Source organism: Dermatophagoides farinae, chromosome 5 (assembly GCF_024713945.1).
Source record: "Dermatophagoides farinae isolate YC_2012a chromosome 5, ASM2471394v1, whole genome shotgun sequence".
NCBI lineage: Eukaryota > Metazoa > Arthropoda > Arachnida > Sarcoptiformes > Pyroglyphidae > Dermatophagoides > Dermatophagoides farinae.
Window position 1 is genome coordinate 2,339,526 of NC_134681.1, and position 22,086 is coordinate 2,361,611.

Consider the following 22,086-nt stretch of genomic DNA (forward strand, 5'->3'; position numbering starts at 1 on the left):
AATGAGCTTGATTGATCGTGTTGATGACGACGATCTATTATCAACATGAGAACGTTACAATTGAATGGCTATGTGTGATGGTGATGGAAATTTGAAAATTTTTTTTCAAAGAGAAAAAAAATTCCAATCAAAATTCTGTTCATCAACTAGTTTTTTTTCAGCTGTTATTCCAAAAAAATATAATTATCCAATTTTAATTAGCGACAATTTTTTTTTCTTTTCTTTTTTTTTTGGTTTTTTTTCTTGCGTTGTGATGATGAACTTTTGAACATTACAAGAAAAAAAATTAATTTGAACCAGTTCTAACCGCCTGGTTAGTTTGAAAAACAGAGAAAAAAAATGATTCGATTTTTTTTCTCTATGTGTAAATCCATATACACGTAGACATCAATGTTAATGATGATAATGATGATAATGGTGATAATGATGATGACATTAGATTTGTTTTTTTTGTGTGTGTGATGTGATGTGCGTGCACATAGTTGTCATGTTGTACATACCCTACCACACATTTTTATCGTTTTTTTTTTCTCGTTGAGTTTTTTCCATTTATCAACATCCACTTTACATATTTAGTGAATGTACAATTGATTGATTTTTTTTTGTTTTTTCTTCTTCTTCTCGTGAAAATGGGAAAAAAATACAAACAAAGACATTTTTTTGTTTTGTTTGTTGTTGTTGTTGTTGTTGTCGTTGTTTTGTTTAATATCTTGTGATGATTTAAAAACGATAACAACAACAACAGCAACAACAACAACAACAAAATTGCCAAATACAGAAGAAAGCTCTGATTTTTCAAATTTTACTTTGTTTCAGTGCATTTTTTTTTGTTTTGGTTTTCCAAAAAAATGCAAAATTCCATTGAGCAAGTTGATGAAAACCAGATCAATAGAAAGATTTTCTGCTTCTTCTTCAAACAAATGAAAAAGATAAATTATTTCATTTCAATTGCACATAATAATGAAGATATGAAATCATCACTATCATTTTTTTTTTTTTTGATGATAACAATTATTTGATTATTTGATTATTTGATTGATATAATCATCGATGACGCCAACACCATCAACATATAATGAATGTCTTGATTGATTCATCAAAATTGACACATTCTCTGATTATCTTCATGAAGATTATTATTCACAATTGGTATTTAATTGAAACAGGCAGAAAAAAAGGCGTGTAATGAATGAATGAGATTTTATTTTTCGACGATGATGAATATATATCTTGTACTATTTTTTTTTATTGTTAATAAATGACATTCATTTTGTCTGATGTTTGATGTTTGTGAAATAATTGTCATTCAGATCATCACTATTGATCACGACACAACACTTTTGAATCATCACCAAGAACTTGATTTTGACTTTGATTTTTTTTCTGTTTCTATAGCCATCGAAGTTCATGAAATTTGTGCTTGTTTTTTTTCGATTAAATGTGAGTTGGAGTGAATTTTTCTTTTTTTGTTCTCATATATAAAAATTCAGTTTTTCCAGAAAAATTTCCATCTTTTTAATCCGTTTTTATATATTTCCAAGAACTTTTTTTTCTTGATTTTCTTGATCGAGAAAAAAAAATGTTTTCAAATCTACTATACTATGACGCTAAGGATGTGTGTAAACTGCGGCGAAGCTGAGCCGGCCATTCTTGCTTATTTTCAGTACAAACATAACTATTTAGTATGAGCTACTCAGTGTGTGTTGTGTGTGTGTGTGTCTGAGCATGCGGGAAAACTTTTGAATGCCGCTGAAACAGTTCGTCCAGCTCAGAAGTAGAAGTCGCTTCCAAAGAAACGCATTCTGTGGTATGTAGCTTTGACAAAGCTTTTTTTCATTGTTCTAGCTCAGCACACGTTGCTGCAGCTTTTGCATCCAATAGATGGTGCAGTCATTCAATAGAACATAGAAAGAGTTCGAATTCGAATTGATTATTGTGATAATACATGTGACAAACGTGATTTTCATTTTGTGTGCCTGTGTGAGTAAAACTGAAGCTGAGCTGTATGGCTTCTTTTCTTATCGATATCGATGAACAATAATAAGTATGCTGTTTGATCAATAAGTTGATGTTGGATTTACGTAACATTTTCAAAGGTGTCAGGTACAATACAAAAGTCATGGCTGACCCTGCGGTACCAAACCGAAAGCCGGAAGCAAAACGCCGTGCATAGAAATCCACCGTCTGGCACGAAGCGTTAAAATTGACACCTTTGGCTGGATGCCAAGCAGGGGGGGCGGCGCAGCCGACCCCACCTGCGGGTATCCAGTTATATTGACCGTCAAGGATTTATATCTTTGACTGGATACCAAGCAGGGGGGCGGCGCAGCCGCCACCCCTGCGGGTATCCAGCTCTATTGACCTCAAGAAATCATACCTTTGGCTGGGTACCAAGCAGGGGGGGCGGCGCAGCCGCCACACCTGCGGGTATCCAGCTATATTGATTGTCAGGAGTCAGCCCCGCAGGGCCAGTCTGGGGCAGGCGCGAAGCGCCTGTACCGGGCTGGTAATAATTATATGTCGCTTAAATTTCCACTGTAAACTGCAATTTTTACACTCTGCAAGTATAAAAAACTGTATTAACTTGGCATTTGATGCGGGGAAGCCGAGCTGGACATTCCTAATTATTTTCAGTACAAACATAACTATTTAGTATGAGCTACTCAGTGTGTGTTGTGTGTGTGTGTCTGAGCATGCGGAAAAACTTTTGAATGCCGCTGAACAGTTCGCCCAGCTCAGAAGTAGAAGTCGCTTCCAAAGAAACGCATTCTGTGGTATGTAGCTTCGACAAAGCTTTTTTTCATTGTTCTAGCTCAGCACACGTTGCTGCAGCTTTTGCATCCAATAGATGGTGCAGTCATTCAATAGAACATAGAAAGAGTTCGAATTTTTCGAATTGATTATTGTGATAATACATGTGTCACACGTGATTTTCATTTTGTGTGCCTGTGTGAGTGTGTATTTGATGAAATCTTGCCTGAAGACTGCATTTATTGGAATGATTTGTTCTGTGTTTTTGTTTTCATGATTTATTATCTACTCATCGCTTGGTAAGTTATTCCGGTTATTTAACCTGATTATACATAAAATACCTGATAGCTTTTTTTCATTTAAAATAAAGAAAATGGAGCATTTACGATATTGCAGAAAGCCACAGCGGTCGACGATTCAATGTTGAGTGTCTTCATGCGATGAACCCACAAGGTTATCCTATAGGATCTATAGACACAAACTTGGATTAAACATTGGATCGATTATCATGTTCAGTCGCAATATTGAACCACAAAGTGGTTTGCTCAATGGCACGCGTTTATTTGTAAATAGACGCAGCATTGAAGCTCGAATATTGACAAGGAGGCTATGATTCATTTTGCAGCAAAACGATCGAGATCTTAAGCTACCATTTAAATTGGTTCGTGGACGATTTCCTGTCGTATTGGCTTTTGCTCTGACAATTAATTAATGTTTTAAGGGAAATCTTTCGATAAAATAAGTGTGTACCTTCCTACACCAGTATTGCAACATGGAATGATTTATGTGGCTTTTTGCCGCTGCAAAAATCCTAATAATCTGAAGATTTTTGTTCATGAAATTGAGGAAAATATCAACAATGACCACAGTATCTATACCAAAAATATCGTATTTCTTCAACTTTTTGATTAGCAATAATAATTATGCTGTTCGGTGTACGCAACTTTTTCAACGGTATCAGGTGCAATGCACAAGTGATGGCTGACCCTGCGGTACCAAACCGAAGGCCGGAAGCAACACGCCGTGCATAGAAACCCACCGTCAGGCACGAAGCGTTAAAATTGACACCTTTGGCTGGGTACCAAGCAGGGGGGCGGCGCAGCCGCCACACCTGCGGGTATCCAGCTATATTGACCGTCAAGGATTGATACCTTTGACTGGATACCAAGCAGGGGGGGCGGCGCAGCCGCCACACCTGCGGGTATCCAGCTATATTGACCGTCAAGGATTGATACCTTTGACTGGATACCAAGCAGGGGGGCGGCGCAGCCGCCACACCTGCGGGTATCCAGCTATATTAACTGTCAGGAGTCAGCCCCGCGGGCCAGCCTGGGGCAGGCGCGAAGCGCCTGTACCGGGCTGGTAATAATTATTATGGCAAAAATATTGCCAAATCTGGCCAATCTGATGATTTGAATTTTTGGACGTTTTCAGTAGAACAACTATTTAGAAAATCATCATCATCATCATCATTATTATTGTCATCAAAATCATCAATAACTTCGATGTCATCATCATTTTCTTCACTATCACCATCATCATTATTCAAAATGGCCACAATCAATATAATATTGGCGATTTTATTCATCAATTTAATGGTAATACAAATAACAATTGCACAATCAACAGCCGTAAATAGTGCTACTACTGCTACTAGTACTACTGGTATCAGTAGTACAGATTTATTGATACGTGATATTCTATTAAATCAATCATCAACATATTATAATGATGAATTAATATTGGAACAAATGTTAGCCGCAGCCAATATGTCACAGCCACCGCCGGAAACATGGCGTGCAATTGTTAACCTGTTGACAAGAGGAGTGAATGTAACACATTTACAATACCATCTATTGAATAATAATCGAAATAATCAAAATGATTCACATGATGATCAATCAATAAAATCGAATGAAAAGAAAACTATTTCATTATTGACATTAAAACATGATGATGCCGGTGGCATGAATAATGGCCATCATTCAATTCAACAACAACAACAACAACAACAAGATGGTGATGATGATCAAAATTTAACCATAAAAAAATCAACAAAATCACATATTGAATCAGCTATCGATGAATTTCCATCAGATTTCATGTCTGATGAATTTCGAAATAAAGGTGGATTTATTGTTCATATCGCTATTTTTGTTTATCTATCATTAGCATTGGCTGTTATTTGTGATGATTATTTTCTTAAATCATTGGAATATATTAGTGAAGGTGAGTTTGGTGTTTGTTTTTTGTTGTTGTTGCCAATTTTTTTTTCATTTTTTTTTCATTCATTTACATTACATAGCACTTCATTTGCCATCAGATATTGCTGGTGCAACATTTATGGCAATTGGAACATCAGCGCCGGAATTATTTACATCCGTAATTGGTGTGTTTATTTCTGAAAATGATATCGGTACCGGTACAATTGTCGGTTCAGCTGTTTTCAATTTGATCGCTATACCTGGTGCTTGTGGATTTGCTGCATATTATAATCTGAAAAATATGCCAAAAATCAATCCATTTCCGATCATACGTGATACAATATTCTATGTGTTGACAATAATTACATTGATACTTTGCATAAAAGATAATCGCGTTGATTGGATTGAATCGATAACATTGATTGCATTATATATTGTTTACATTATTATCATGTATTTTAATGCACAAATATCACATGTTGTTGGTAAATCCGAAAAATTTCGTCGTCATTCATCATCATCATCGTCATCAGATCCATATTTGAATGGTGATGTTGATGAAAAATCGTCTAGACAACAAAGACGCAAAACAATTGATTTGGGTGTCAATGCCACAAACGAATCACAACCATTATTGTTGACCGATGATAGTGTTAAACGTTTATCACCACCGCCAGCATATCAATCAGGTGGTTCAACATATGTTTCACAACAACAGCAAATAAATCCATCAACAGCAACTAATGAACAATTGGATTTATCGAAAATTCATCTAACACTGTCTGAGAATGGAAAATTTAAAGAAGTTAAATCAGGTTTGTTGTATTTTTTCTAAAAAAAATTTCTTTTGATTGAGTGAATTTTTTTTTGTTTTGACAAGGTGGAAATCGACGAATGTCACAATCGATCACAACTAATCGTAAACAATCATCAGAAATTATCGATCTGGAACAACAATCAATTGATGGCAGTGGTGATGATGATGAAACAGATGCCGATTGGTCTGGACATCCATTTATTCAATTTTTATTGTTTCCATTTAAAATTATATTTTTCATCACATTACCGAAGCCAACTCGTTTCTGTTTTGTTATCACGTTTGTTTCATCAATCATGTGGATTGCATGTCTTACCTATTTTATCGTATGGATGGTTACATTAGTTGGTTCGTTTGTGTTAAAATTCATTTTACTGAATCATATATCATATATATCATCATTCTTTTTATCAATAGGCTATACATTGGGAATACCGGATACTGTGTCTGGTATAACCGTATTGGCAGCTGGTACAAGTATACCGGAATTAATTTCTAGCTATTTGATTGTCAAAAAATCTGGATTAGCTGATATGGCCATTTGTAATTCGATTGGATCGAATATTTTTGACATATTATTCTGTTTAGGATTACCATGGCTATTGAAATCATCTATTGTTATCGTTACTAATGGTTTTGGTCTTGCCACATTGGCCAGTAGTTATATACCAATACAATCGACAGCATTACCGATAACATCACTGACATTATTATTGACAATCGGTGCAATGATAATGATATTTCGTCTATCTAGATGGCGATTAAATCTAAAGCTTGGAATACTTTGTACATTGGTTTATATTGTTTTTGTTGTTACATCAACATCGTTGGAATTCAATGTTTAATATAATGGCAAAAACCAATGAAATAATCCAAGAATGGAACATACATATAATTTTTTTATGATTCATATTGATACACAAAACACGATATTCTGGATATTTTTTTATTCTAGTAGGATTTATTATAATTGTCATTGTTCTTTTTTTTCACGAAAAATTCAAATTTATTTCATTAATAATAATTTTCTTTTTTTCGAAATTGTCAAATTTTTTTTTTCACCTCAAATTATCATCATTTCCAAATCTGATTTTGAATAATTCTGATTGGTAATTTTCAAATTGGTGTGTGTGTGTGTGTGTGTATGGGTGTGTCGATGTGAAAGTCTAAATGCCACTAGTTTTTTTTCGACTGAAATATTTTGGGTGTGTAGGTGTATGTTTGCTTGTTTCATGATCCAGATTTATGTATGTATGCATGTGTAATGTTTAAGTAATCGCAGTAGGTGTTTTCAATAATTTTTTTTAATTTTCGTCAAAATAAATCAATCATAAATGGATAAGAATGTGAAGATTCGACTGCTTTGATTTTAGACACCTGATATTCCATTAATTGGCACTGGTCGTACCATTTGATCATTTTGTTGCTGTTGTTGTTGCAATAATGATTGTGTGTCCGGAAAATTTGCTGGTGTTGTTGTTTGTCCACCGTTAACCCAATTTAGACCGCCTTTTTCAATGGTTACTTTCCATGATTCCGGTGATGGTGATTTAATACCACTTATCTGTTCAGGTGATTTTATCTGTGTTGTATGTAATGGTACTTGCTTCGGTTGTGGATCAAATTCACGTTGCTGCTGTTGTTGTTGTTGTTGTGGTTCAGTTGCTGTGGTTGCGACCGCTGAACCAGTATTAGCTGGTTTTGTTTTAATCGATGTTAATTCAGCAGCTGATTCATTTGTTTGCTGTTGCGGTTTTTTTACCGGTTTTATCCAGATTTTTTTCGATCCATCCACTGCTGTCGATGATGATGTTTGTTGATTAGTTGCTGTCGTTGTTGATGATGATGGTGGTGGTGGTGGTTTTTTCACTGAAATAATTTTACTTGAAACAACCTTTGAATTGTTGTTATTGTTAATTCGATCAACATTTGTTTGTTTGGTAGTTGAACTCGCTGCTGTTGTATTGGGTTTTGTCACTAATTTTCGTGTTACTGGTCTTGGTTCTAATTATTGAACGAGAAAAAGAAAATTAGATCAAAAATAGTCAAATTTTTTTTGTTGGATGAAAAAAAAAATCATACTTGAACTGGAAATAGAACGATCATCCTGTAGACTAGGTGGTGCTGAATTCATCATCATCATCGTCGATTGACGTAAATGTGGTTTAGCTGATGCACTACGTGATGTATTCTGTGATGAATTACGTTCGGAACGTTTCTGTTCAATTACAAGTCTTGTAGCTAATGCTAATGCTGCAAGATCATTACGATCTTTAACCTGTACACCATTCCATGAATATTCTGGATTAACTGGTTGGGCACCTGATTATTGAATGGAAAAAAATTGATTAAATGATTTTTTCGTATAATTAATTGACAATATTTACCATTTCGTGATCGAGCACGATATTTGCATGCTTGACGTGAACGTTCAGTTACCTCACTAAACCATGATTGTGCCATTTGTTGAGCTTTCAAGCTAAGACGATCACCTTTTTTAAAACCATCACCTTCAACATAAACATATTCATTAAAATCCTTGAATTTTGCATGATATTCCGATTTCGTTGGATCATCGCATGTTGGTGATTGTGGTTGAGATCTAGTACTAATAATTGCCGATTGTTGTTGTTGGTGTTGTTGACTATTTTGACTGCTTATTGTTGCTGTTGTCGTTGTAGATGATGATTTCTTCAATATTTCTGGTTCAACAATTGCCATATTAAGTACTGCATTACCTGGAACAGCAGCATCTCGAAACGATAATGCGAATGATGTTTGTGGTCTGATATGATCACCACTAGCTGAATAAATAACATCATCATGTTTATTATTATTATTATAGCTATTTGTTAGACTATTTGGCTGTGAATATGATGTTGGATGCTGTTGGCCAAACGATAATTGATATTGACTCATCATTGGTTCTTGTTGCAATGGTTTTGTTTCAATCATTGGTAATTTCCATCGAAATTGATGACTATATTCAGTTTGACGATTTACATAGGAATTATTATTTTCCATGTTATTAAGATTTTTATCCGGTTGATTCACAATGATCGGATCCAAGTCTTTTAGAAGAATGAGAGCAAGAAACGTTTAGAAGTTGAATTCAAATTTTATTCAATAGTATTCAAATAATAATAAAGCTTTTTAAAAATGATCATAACTAGTAAACACACACTCAATATTTATACAATATTTTCACTATTGATCATACTAATTAAATATGGTCAATAGTAACATTTAATTGATTAATTAATCTATCTAATATCTAATAATTAATCAATTAAATCAATCATTTCAACAATTCAACAAAATCTTTACTCGTATTATTATTAGTGTTATTGTTGTCAAATTCTTTGTCGATAATGTTAACGTTTTTTGGAACGAAAATTGAAAAATATCAGCAATGAGTCATCTAAAATGGAAAAAAAGGGATGGACACACAATATACAGCATCAAACAACGCAAATTTATTGTCATCATCATCATCATCATCATCATCATGATCATCAGAGAAACAAAATCTAACCAGAATATTCTAAAAAACCAATATAAAAAAAGTTCTAGCAGCTACAGCAATAGCAGTAGTGGTACATGGAAAACAGAAAAAGTATTGTTCCATGACATAACTAATCAATCCATTGTAGGCGATATAGAACACCAACACCAACACACACACACACACACACATGCACACGATTCTAGGAATCTAGATCTAAAAACTGCACTTGCATCACAATTGGAACCTATTCTGGTATACTAAAAGTGGTTCCAAAATGTACAGCACATAATGTACAATTTTAGCCATTTAAAAAAAAAATTTCGAGTTTGCGCGTTGTTGGTTAGTTATTTTTTTTTTCATTTTGCACAAAATATCAATGTCATCATCGTTGTTATAACTTTATGTGCGTGTGTGTGTGTTATTATTAGTTACACCTAAAAAAAATTTTAAATTTTTTTTTTTATAAATTTATTACCATGGAACTGCCATATGCACTTGAAGAAAAAAATTGATCTTTTTCATTTTGATTCTTTGAAATTTTCCAAAGAAAAAAATCTCTTTTGTATTGTCAACAAAAAATAATAATTAGACCATGACGAATGTTTTTGCCTTTTGATTCGAATCAATGAGATCATTTTTAAAGCTTTTTTCGAGTTCTAAAAAAAACAAACACACACACACCCACACACAAAAAAAAATCTTACTTGTATTTGGTTGTTCATCAATAATTTGTATTGATTTTGTATTATTATCGTTCCACGATTCGTTTACAATCGATAACGGTGTATGATTGATAGTAGAATTATCATCAAATCTTGAATAACGATGATTATTACTTGAAATTGTTTTCAATTGATCATCGATTGGTGTTGATGAAACTAGATTCAATGTATGAAAACTATCGGCCAGATGGCGTGATATTGAAAATTTTTTTGACCACAATGATGATTCGTTATTGTTTGTTGATTGTTGCTGCTGCTGTCGATTTGTATCGCTGGTGGTGGTCGTTGTTGTTTTATTATTCTCATCAACAGTCGAAATACCAAATATTGACTAAAACAAAAAAAAAAAAAAAAAATTATAAAGCAAAACAAATGAAAAACACACAAACAAAATAAAAAATGAAGATGTGATTTTGTTTTGTTTTTTTTTTGAAAATAAAGAAAATTTTCTGCTTTTGTTTTTTATCGTTCAGCTCAAAAAAAAAAAATAATGATGATGATGATGATGACTTTGCTCAAAATAATAATTCAGAGAGCAAGAAAGAGAGAGAGAGTCGGTAATGGTAAAGATGAAAATGGACGGATATATTTCAAAAAAAAAACAAAAGAAAAAATCCCGATTGTCATCACAAAAAAAAAATAGTAAACTATGTACGTTTATTATCATCATCATGTTTATAAATCATCAACAATGACTGTATGAGATTGGTTTTGGCTCTTTTTTTTTCTCCATCATCATCATCATCATCATTATTTGGTGTATTTCTTTTTTTTCACAATAATAAAAAATCAATGTGGATAGATAGCTTGTCTAGCCTCTCTCTGTGTATGTGTGTGTGTGTGTGTGTGTGTAGATTTTACCTGTGTTGTGTGTTGTCATTTTCATTGTTATCCATTCATTATCCATTGTCAGTAATATGTTTTTTTTTTGATTTTATAATAATAAAAAAAATCGTCCTTCATAAACAACTGAATGTAGTGTGTATTTGTCGACTGTTTTTTTTTTCATCAGCAAGTCTCTCTCTCTCTCTCTCTCTTTATCTACTTTGCTACTATTTTGTTTGTATCATTTTCCATCATTTTAATCTTTAAACTTGATTTTTGTTTGTTTCACATCGTTGTTTCTGCTGAAATACACTCTTTTAACACACACACACACACACACACGCACTAAGTAGAAATTGAAAATTAGATATTTATATTTGTATCAAGGAACGAGAGGAAAAATTCTTTCCATTTTTGTTTATCAAAGAATTTTGTTTTGTAAATAAATAATTTTTTGTTGCTGTTAATCTGCAAATCTAATCTAATGACATATTTAATGACAAAAGTTGACTGTTTTCATTTTCACATCTACCTGTCAGTTTTTTTTTCATTTTGACACTTTTGACACTTTTGTCACAAAGGGATTTATGTTGATAATGACATTTACAGCGAGAAAAATGGATTCATTCCATTGTCAACACTGTAGATGATTATTATTATTTTTTTTTTAAATACATACCGATGATTGTTGTACAATCGAAGCCGGACATTGTGCACGACATATATTCCACATGATGATGATGATGAGAATTATTTTTGAAACTTATTGAAAATTAAAAAACAAACACAAACCAAGAACATGGGATTGGTTCTTTCGAACACAACAACAAACGAATGAATGTATCACAAAGATTGATCCAAAATATTTTTATACTGAAATTTTTTAGAAAAAAAAACAAGGTTATCACAACAACAACTGACTACTGAATCCAATAATGATAGATAGATAGTGACTACTGATGTCCACTAATGTCATTCATTTGTGAATTGTTCATCATCATCATCAATGTTGACCTTGTTTTGCTTTGTTGTATTGTGGTGATTGACGTCCAACACACGCACACACACACACACACACACAATGAATGTAAGATCGGAATAAAGTAATATATAGCCCAGTGAATAGAAAAAAAAGTGCACCTGAATCAAAACGAAACAAATTCCAACAACTATGACAACGGCGATAATGATGATCGTGTAATCATTTTTCTTTGGTTCCAGCACAGAGGAATCAATCAATTAAATTTTTTTTTCACATTACCAAATTCGGAACATTTTAATAATGTGTCAGGTGAATCAATTTGAAACAAAACACACACACACACCCAAAAGATTTTTGTTTATTTGTTTTTAAAACACCTGGACAACAAAATAATAATAATGGTGGTTTTTGGTAGCCATTGCTGTTGTTATTGTTGGGTGTTTTGACTTTTTTTTTTTTGGTTCAAATCCAGCAAAATGTTTCAGCAAAAAGTTTATTATTTCTTCTATGCCGGAACAACCAATAAAATTCGGCCTTAATCAGGTTTTAAGTAGAAGCAGCAGCAGCAGCAGCAGTGGATACAGCATAACGCATGACCCCCTTTTTCACTGAATTATTCTGAAAATCTTCTGGATTGGATATATCTCTTTCTTTCTCTATATACATGTAAATTTCCGATATTACGGTAATGATGGTGTGTGTGTGTGTGTTTGTGTGTATAGTGAACAACGAGAACGAAACAAAACGAAAAGACCGCACTGCGACAATAACAATCTAAATTTATTTATTCACACATGTACATTTGCAATGTGATAATAATAACGTTTCTAATATTATAACTCATTCGAAATAATAATAATCCTGATGATGATGATGATGATGATCAGGAAGAATCAGCAAAAGTTATCACTATTGGATATTGTCTATCATTGTCAATTCTTGAATACGTCAATTTGACTTTTGATGATTCACGTTTTACATTTTTTTTCCATCAAATTATTGCCGTTAGATGGCGATATCAGTCTCGTTGTTGTTGAGCAAAAAAAAAAAATCAAAACGATCGACGAGAATTAAATTAAATCTTTATTAGCAAGAAAAAAAAATGGACATAGATATATAGAAATTGATTAAAGTTAATTGATTTCATCATCTGTACACGAACGAGAGGGGAACAAAAAAAAAAGAAAATTCAATTCACTGAAATTTGTCTGAAAATGAAATGGTAAAATAAATTATTGAGCTTTTTTCGGCTTGGTAGTATTGTGTTGTAAATTATTATTTGATTTACCAAAAAAATGACGAGAATGAATGATTGTACGAAATTCGATAAAAGAAATGAAGAAAAAAAAATGAAAATTCAATTTCAGCTATTTTGAAAATAATGATCAGTGAATAGAATTTTGATGAAAATATTTGAAATGGATGCCATCAATATAATCAACAAAATCGATGACAATGAACCGGATATAAATAATGGACGAGCACCAGCAACACGACAAGCCAATGTATCAAAACGTGATGGTTGATTTTGTAACATATTTATATATTCAGCTTCCATAACTTGTCCATCAAAATAAGTGATATGATCATTGAATGGATATTCAAAACCTTGTTCACATTGACATTTATAACCACCAGGTTCAAAACGTCGGCCCAATATCGGCACACAATATGATGAAAGACGATCACATTTATGTGTATTACGAAATGCGTTTGGCATCTGATAATAATGATGATGTAAAAATTCCGATGTTGATTGTACTGGTGGATAATAAAATGGACGATGATGATGACGATTCAATCCAGCTGCTGATGATGAATGATGAGAATTTTTTGCCCAATTCAATGGATCACCAGTACCACATTGATTAATGTCCAAATCTTTTAATGGCATATCCACAATAACAAAACCTTGTAACTGTAAACGATCGCTAACTTTATCTTTATTAAAAAATGGTGCACCATAACTAATCAACCAACGATTATGGTAACCACCACAATCATAATATGGTGCTGCCCATTGTCCATTCATTAATGTGGCTGCTTTATATTGTAATGGATACTGGTCATAACGTATTGTCGAATGACCATTAGAATTATAGCGAATTTCAATTTTTGCTGTAAATTCTTCTAATGAATTTTCATCCAATGATTTATAACGATCACGTAACAAACGATATAGTTCACGTTGTCGATAATGATATGGGCTTGTTGGTTCAAATCTTTCAAGATCATCGACAAAAAATTTTCTATCATTCCGTTGTAAACGATAAGCGTACGGAGCGAATCTTGTTAGATTTGTAGAGAATTTTTCATTTTCAAATATAACACTAACTCCATACAGTTGCCGATCACCAATTAATGTGGCCAGTGTTTCAGCGATAACCTGATCTTTATTCAATGGACGATCCGGTACACGAAATTCAGCAAATGTTTGATTTGGATCAACAGTCTGTATGAATGCGGAAAGAAAATGTGCTAAACGTAGCGCCATACGTGCTTCATTCTCGAATTGAATCTCTTTACCAAAACCAACATCACCACGTAATGTAAGATCTTCACGTGAATACCGGTGACAATTATCTGGACGTATTTGTTTCATAAATTGTTGTAATGTCCATGGATCAATACGTGCTGATTTTGTTGAATTTGTTTTTACACCGGTTAATGTTTCTGTTTTATGTATCAATTGTCGTCGTTCAATAGGATCAATTGGTAATACATTCTGTGTTCTGACGGCAATATAACCAATTTTTGAACAATGAAATGATTTATCATATTCAGCTTTTGTTGCACGTTCAATACGTTCACCATTGAATGGTGTACGTATTGTTTTTGGCAAACGAAAACCAGGACGACAACGACATTGATAACCACCACGACGAAAACCATAACCATGTAATGGTTCACATTCTGTAGTACGATTCTGACAACGTGATGTATCGGCAAAATAATTCGGTGATGGATTTCCTTCACCAATTGGACATTGATTAATATCGATACGTTCAAAATCTATTTCCATAACCGATGTTGCTACATACCTACATCATATGATTATCAATTAATAAATGATTGATTTTGATAGAAAAAAAACTTACATTGGAATTTCAATATGACGCCAACCAGTATGACGTGGATAAATATCTGGTACTGGAACCGATGCACCATAAATCCATTTATTTGATCTTTTACAATCATAATATGGCCGAAACCATTTGACTGGACCAGGTGGATCCGATGGTGCTGGTGGTCCATGCCATACGAATGTTTCATTTGTATGATTATTATGTGTGATTTGTACTGTATACGTTGTTTTTGAATCATGTCTTCGTGTTGGATCTGGTAGCCATAGATTATACCATTCATTTATACGATATTGTTCATTTGTATAATTATTCGATATGGAATTATTTGGTATAGCGCCCAAATCAGTAGCATATATCGTATTCAATGTTGATGTACGTTGTACATGAAATGGATCATTAAAATCATCAACACGGAATGCACGTGGTGCAAATAATGGTAATGTTTTATTGAAAAAACCACGATATGATGGAGTGAATGCATGATTTGGTGCAAAATAAAATCCGGAAGCATTGATAAAACGATTCGAGGCAACATCTGATATTGTTGATAGATAATAATACATTAATCCAGGTTCATCATTGTCATTGGCTTTTTGTAGAATGAAACTAATTCATAAAAAACGAAATTAAATGTTTAGATACAAATTTATATTACACACAAACATACACACTACTTACCTGAGAAAAAAAGCACGTGAAAGGGCCATATTATGTATTTGTAATAAATTTGTACGATTTGGAAATATTGGATCAATACCTAGCCATTGTAGATTTGGTACATGTGTTACTGTTGAATGTGGTAAAAATAATTTATTTACATCCACTACTTTACAGCTATCTGATGATAATGAATCAATTTTTTGTCTAATTTCATCAAATGAATCTGGTTTTTGCCAATCATATTGACCAGAAACTATTGGCATATTATTTATAAATAATAATGATATTGACCATAACCATAATAAAATGGTTATGGTGATTGATGGTGATGAATTTTTGATGAATTTCGCCAATGAAAATGATGATGATGAAAGTAATTTGAAACTCTCCATCACTAATGATGGATTGATGGACATTGGTGATGATGATGATGATTTTGTTTCAAGTCTTAAAATTTCTTTTGATCGATGATATTCCCATTCATTATCCATCATTTAAAACGATTTCAGACGATGTTATCAAACAATTCTGTTGACGTGAATGAGAGAAAGAGAGATAACAGAGAAAAAAAACCAAATGAACAAATACAAATTTAGTGAGAAAACAAAAAAAATGTCGTTGACATTCACATCAACGAAATGTAAACAAAACAAGGAAATGAAATTGAATTCAGAAAAATTATTATTACCCAGCAACTCTATTATTGATTTCTGTCGATTCATCATCAATTAACATTTGTAACGGGTAATGGTGATGATATATAAAAATAATATAATATAAAAAAGTCAATGGATCGGTGCAAAAATCAAAACAAAAAAAAAATATGTGCAACAGTTCGAATATACGATAAATGAAAATGTGATGGATTTCACAAATCGACGATGACGATGATGATTACTACCACCACCTCATAACCACAACGATTGAATTATCAACTATTAGATTCAGGTTCAGGTAAAACATTTATCTTTCTTTTTGCAATACTCCTCCTACATTCATTTCATGTTTTTTTTAGCTAGCCGGTCGGTCGTTTGGTTGGTTTGATTGAAACAACAACAACAGCAACAATAATAATTTTCAAAAGATTGCTTTTACTTGATTTTCATAGTTCATTGTCGTCGTCGTCATCGTTTTCATGGTTCAGGTTTTTTTTCCTGATCACACATATTCACATTTGACAAAATAATGACGATGACGACGACGACGACAATAACGACAAAATGTTGCTAGGTAAGTTTCCTTCAGTTTGGTTGATTTATCCATTCATTCACCTACCTACCTACCTATGCTATACTATGATATACCACGCCAATCACCAAACCTGAATTTTCTGTTCTTGTTGTTGTTGTTGTTGTTTGTGCAGAAAACTTTCATTTCAATTCATTTTCAAACAAACAACGGTTGTGAATAGCAACAACAACAACAACAGCAGCAAATGATGTATTGGCGGTTTAGTTTTTTTTTCTTGGTTCAAGAATGGCTAAGTTTTTTTTTCTTTTTATTATTAAAAATAAAATCTATGTATTTGCCAAGCCTTATTTGAATGAATGAATAAAATGAAAATGAATGGTTGAATGGATAAAATCGAATCGAATAGAAGAAGTAAAAAAAAATGCAATGTTGATGTTAGGAATGCTTTTCAAAAACATGTTTGTTTTCTCATCAACTTTCTCCGAAAAAAATAGAAAATTTCTCTCTTTATTGATGATGATGAAAAAACGAAACTTTTTCTTTCGTATTAACCATCAATTGTAGATGAAAAGCCAACACCTAGAATCCACACACACACACACACACACACATGACGAAGGTTTCATTCAGTTCTATTCGTCATCAATTTTTATTTTTGACATTGTGTTAATGTTTTTTTTTTCATTCTTTTCTTCTTTCTGATTGATGACATTTTTTTTTGTTTGCATCTTTCGTTCTTCATTGATGATGTCTGATTCCATTGACGCCATCTATCATCGGTTTTTTTGGATAAACCACCATTGACTTGTTGATGTAAATTTTTTTTCACAGAAATTTTTTTTTTGATCATTATTTACCAATCATAATCAAACCAGAAATGGAAGTGGAAGACAATCGTTGATCAAATTGACCATGTTTCTTTTTCTAGTAGCTCTTTTAAAATTAAAAAATTGAAATTGAGTAGAAAAATTCATTTAGAAATCCATATAAATTGAATGGAAAAGTGAATAAATAAACACAATGTGGCAATTTATCAGGCTTTAGAAGTCATTCAGTTGGAAGAGAGAAAAACATAGAATAGAATATCTATATGCGTGTCTGTGCATAAGTTTTTCGGCACAGAATATAACAATGTAAGTGAATACAAGAGTGAAATTCTGTGATGATGATGATGATGATGTTGGTTCGGCTTCATTTAGTCACACAAAAGATAATGACAATAATATAATGGTGAAATGATGGTGATGTTCATTCATTCAATGAGTGAGTGTGTGAGTGTCGTTTGAACTTGAATGAAATCACTAGAGAGATTTCACACACACACACAAACACAATGACCATATAGTTTTACACACATGCACATGTGGTTTGTGTTAGTCACATTAGATTTTTTTTTCACTTTTCTCATTATAATTATTTTTTTTTCTTTGGTTACCTTACTTTTTTAATATGTTTTTTTTCTTGTGTCTATGTATCAAGGGAATTTTTTTTCCATCTTTTTTTCCTCTTTCTTATTATGCACATAAAAGTAGAATTTTAATTTTTTTTTTTCGTTGGTTGTTGAGTAATTTATTCGGTATTTTTTTTTTGTCCTGTCGTTTTTTCTTTGCTGAAGAAAAAAAAAAAGATTCGATGATGGGTAGAAAGAAATTGATGGATTCATTTAAATTGATTGAACCGGAACACAAAAAAAACTGCAGAAATTTTTTCCCGATAATGTTCTCATGAAACACTCACACATTCATATGCACAGAGAAGACATTCATATCAGATGTTCATGAGTGTAACGGATATCACATCAAATTTTTTTTTTTTTTTTTTTTTTTTTTGGAAACGAAAATGATAGCTAACTCATTACCATTATCAACATTTATATTGGGAATTTTAAAGTTTTTTTTACATTGTGAAAAATAATAATTTTGAAGCATTTGTCAAGCAAATTCAAGTGTGTGTGTGTGTGTGTTCATTATCTATTTTTTCAATGGAAACCAAAAAAAAAAAAAAACACTTTGTAACAGGAATGTATGGAACTATTTTTCGTTGAAAAGACAAGAAAAATTCATTTAAAAAAAATGTCTGTTTCCGCATCATATTGTACGGGAAATTATGGGTGAAATGAGTGGGAAAAAAAATTTTTTTTTTTTCAATTCTACAACTTATGGACCGAATGAAATCGAGTGCCAAACAAAATGAAAATAAAACAACGTTAAACTAAACAAATGCATTAATCATTAGAGAATCAAAAATTCATTTTGTCCATGATGATCATGGAACCACCACCCAGAAAAAAAAACAAAATTAATTAATTCATTCGATTTTTTTTTTGCTTTTTATGATCGAAAAATGACTTGTCATTCTGGTTTGTTTGTATTCTGACTGATTGAATAGTTTTTGAGATTCTTGATTTATTGACACACACACACATATACACAGAAACATGTCCTTTTTTTGTATAATCAGAATTTTATTAAACATGAATTTGATTCGAGGAATAAAATTCATAGAATGAATATTCAATAGTTTAATTCTTTCGGTATATATAGTGGTGGAACGACGACGACGACGACGACGACGACAACCGCAACGACAAACTTTTCACTCATCAAGCTTTTTTTTCCCCGGACACTGTGTAATTAATGTCACTCTATTCATGATGGATCATGATGGTTTTTTTTCGTTATTTGTTTGTTTATTTCAAGAAATTTCCCAGAAAAAAAAAGAAAAAGTTCAAATTTCAAATGATGATGTATGAAGTAACAGTGAAAAAAAAACCTGTGAATTATTCCAATTTGGAATTGTACAAAATTCAAGCAAAAAAAAAACAACGAAAAATTCAAGATTCTTACCATTTTAAGTGAGAGAAAAAAAATAACGACCAAAGAATTGAATTGTTGAAAAAAAAATTCTCGCTCAATTTACATAACGCACTGTGTGTGTGTGTGCGTATGAGTGAAAGTAAGTGTGTGAGTCGAATTCTGATGATAATGAGGATGATCACATTTATGATGAATTAATTAATGACAGTCAAAACCAGTAATTCAAGTCCAATTATTCACACACACACACACACAAAAAAGTGTCACTATTTATGCAAAACAAACCATAGCATCGTCATTGTCATTTTTGCAGGAAAAAAAACACTATTTGAAACATTGAAAAATAATTTTTCGAGAAAAAAAAATTTGAATTTCAAATTTGTATCTTTTCTCCCTTTTGGCCATAGATTTCGTATAATAAACAGACTAAATAGATGAATGGATTTTGGTCAGATGTGAAAAAAAATTGGCAAAATAAATTTGCAATCTGGAATTCATCTGAACAAAAATTGACAACAACAACAACGAAAACGGCAACGAAAAAAAACGACAAAATCAAATCATCAACAAAACCCAAATGTATGTAATAGAATTTGGATTCAATGAATGGAATGAATTTTCGATTCATCAGACCAAATTTTGTTTTTCTCTCTGCCAAGTGGATTGGATCATGTGCGTTGTGTTGGTGGTGGTTGTGTCATGCGTAGAATCATAACATTTTTTTTTGTATGACTAGAAATTCAAGTCCCATATAATGATGATGATAATTCTCTTCATTCATTGAATTTACATCAATCATAATAACAATAATAATGAGAGAGAGAGAGAGAGAGAGTGCAGAATTTATAGAATTTTTTTTTATTTTCGTTTCTGCGAGATATAGAGCAGCATAAGTTATATATATGTACATTTTTGTTGTCGTTATTGTTGTTGGCTTTTTTAGCCTTCTAGGTTTGAATTCTTTTTTTTTTGAATCGAATCGAAATATACATTTTTTTTCTTAAGTAATAAAGATGCAACATTCATTCAAACATTATTTGACATCTGTGAATTATTGGACCATTTTCAATCAATCGTATCATTCATCATCAATTTTTTGTTGTTGTTGTTGTTGTTGTTGTTTCACTCCATTGCCATCATTCAACCAAAATGGCTTTATTTTCCAATGAAAATAAGCAACAAGAAGAATATATAAGTGATTTTTTTTGTTTATTCTGTTTTTTTTTCAAACTGGCTGGTTGGCTTCAAAATTCTTTATTTATTTATTTCCATTTTATGGTAGAATGTATTCTTATTCTCGTTTTGCTAGAATTCTGTTTCCGTTTTTTGTTGTTGTTATTGTTGAATGTTTTGATCATCTTTTTTGCTTCTTTTAAGAAAATAAACACACAGATACAGACACACACACAGAGAGAGACAATGAATTTGATTCGTATAAATATAAATCAACTTAGCCATTGTTCAGAGAAAAAAAAACTGTTCAATTCGATCAATTCGATTTTTTTTTTTGAAAAAAAAATTTTGAAAAGAAAAGAAAAACAAATGTCAAATGTAAATAGATTTTTTCTGTTTGTTTATTTGTACGCCAAGTTGATCATTTTGATGGTTTTTTTCTGTTCTGTACAATTCTGGCTTTTGAAATTTTTTTTCCGTTTTTTTTCAACTGTATCGATTCTGTTGATGATGATGATGATGATGATGATGATGATGGATAGATTTTTTATTCTTCATATCGAACATTTAAACTTTTTCTTTTCCTGTGAAAATAAAAAAAAAATAAAAATAAAATCCCTCGGGTATAAACCGATCGAGTTTGAAAATTGTTTTTCAACATTTTTTCGTTTTGAACGATAAAAAAATTGACAAACGAAATCTGAGAACGAAAGAATGTTGAAAAAAAACCTGCAACAAAAAATCAAATATGAAAAACATTGAATAACTTAGTGTTGTGCGAATTGTTGAAGAAAAAAAAAGTGAAAAAAAAGGCAAACAACTGGGAAATATAAACACAACCGTTTTATTTCTGGCCGTCGATTATTTATCCACATTGGATGAATTTAGTAACAACAACAACAACAACAACAAAAACATTTCAAAACAAACCAAGCTAAATCGATCCATCAAAATGAAAACGGGAAATGCAAACAGTAGCGACAATATTTCCAGTACAAGGAATTAATACCGGAATTCTTATACATTGTGTACGAGTGTGTTATTACAATCAATCGAATAAAACAAGAAAGTGTGAAAACTTTTTTTTTTTTGCTATAATCACTGATGATGATGTAATCCGCTGAAACAGACACAAATAAAATAAACAAAACAAACACAAACACACAAAAAAAGATTCAGAAATTATTATCGTTAAACGAATGATAATTTTTTTCCTATTATTTTTGTAGCAAAAAGCCATTTTGTTTGTTTGTTTCACACACACACACACACTCTCATCGACTCTTATAGAATCGACTTGGCCCCAGCCGAATTCACTATTTTCATCCACAAAAATAATAGCTATATCCAG

General features: G+C 32.0%; 3 protein-coding genes across 9 annotated transcripts; 1 reads left to right on the plus strand and 2 right to left on the minus strand.

The window, feature by feature from the left end:
• The first annotated feature begins 1,016 nt into the window (after window positions 1–1,016).
• LOC124499755 (sodium/potassium/calcium exchanger 5) lies at window positions 1,017–6,813 on the plus strand. Of its 6 annotated transcripts, none has more exons than XM_047063713.2 (6): window positions 1,017–1,440; window positions 1,491–1,590; window positions 4,115–4,980; window positions 5,057–5,770; window positions 5,836–6,120; window positions 6,190–6,813. In XM_047063713.2, exons 2-6 carry the CDS (start codon window positions 1,580–1,582, stop codon window positions 6,615–6,617), a joined length of 2,304 nt encoding a protein of 767 aa, XP_046919669.2. In that variant the 5' UTR covers window positions 1,017–1,440; window positions 1,491–1,579; the 3' UTR covers window positions 6,618–6,813. The 6 variants fall into 6 exon arrangements, with proteins under 6 accessions (XP_046919669.2, XP_046919670.2, XP_075587306.1 ...); XM_047063714.2 differs by having other exon boundaries at window positions 1,019–1,440; window positions 1,491–3,050; window positions 3,122–4,980; XM_075731191.1 differs by having other exon boundaries at window positions 1,019–1,440; window positions 1,491–2,774; window positions 4,189–4,980.
• On the minus strand, window positions 6,755–12,773 carry LOC124499756 (uncharacterized). Its single transcript, XM_047063716.2, has 5 exons — window positions 11,507–12,773; window positions 9,985–10,333; window positions 8,160–8,843; window positions 7,855–8,094; window positions 6,755–7,776 (listed from the first exon to the last, which is right to left on the minus strand). The coding sequence occupies exons 1-5, from the start codon at window positions 11,558–11,560 to the stop codon at window positions 7,142–7,144; spliced, it is 1,962 nt and encodes a 653-aa protein (XP_046919672.2). The 5' UTR covers window positions 11,561–12,773; the 3' UTR covers window positions 6,755–7,141.
• A 100-nt stretch (window positions 12,774–12,873) lies between these two features.
• LOC124498742 (uncharacterized) lies at window positions 12,874–20,166 on the minus strand. Of its 2 annotated transcripts, XM_075731188.1 has the most exons (5): window positions 16,839–17,208; window positions 16,244–16,570; window positions 15,574–16,083; window positions 14,908–15,501; window positions 12,874–14,850 (listed from the first exon to the last, which is right to left on the minus strand). In XM_075731188.1, exons 3-5 carry the CDS (start codon window positions 16,047–16,049, stop codon window positions 13,173–13,175), a joined length of 2,748 nt encoding a protein of 915 aa, XP_075587303.1. In that variant the 5' UTR covers window positions 16,050–16,083; window positions 16,244–16,570; window positions 16,839–17,208; the 3' UTR covers window positions 12,874–13,172. The 2 variants fall into 2 exon arrangements, with proteins under 2 accessions (XP_075587303.1, XP_075587302.1); XM_075731187.1 differs by lacking the exons at window positions 16,244–16,570; window positions 16,839–17,208 and adding an exon at window positions 19,593–20,166.
• Between the last annotated feature and the right edge of the window lie 1,920 nt (window positions 20,167–22,086).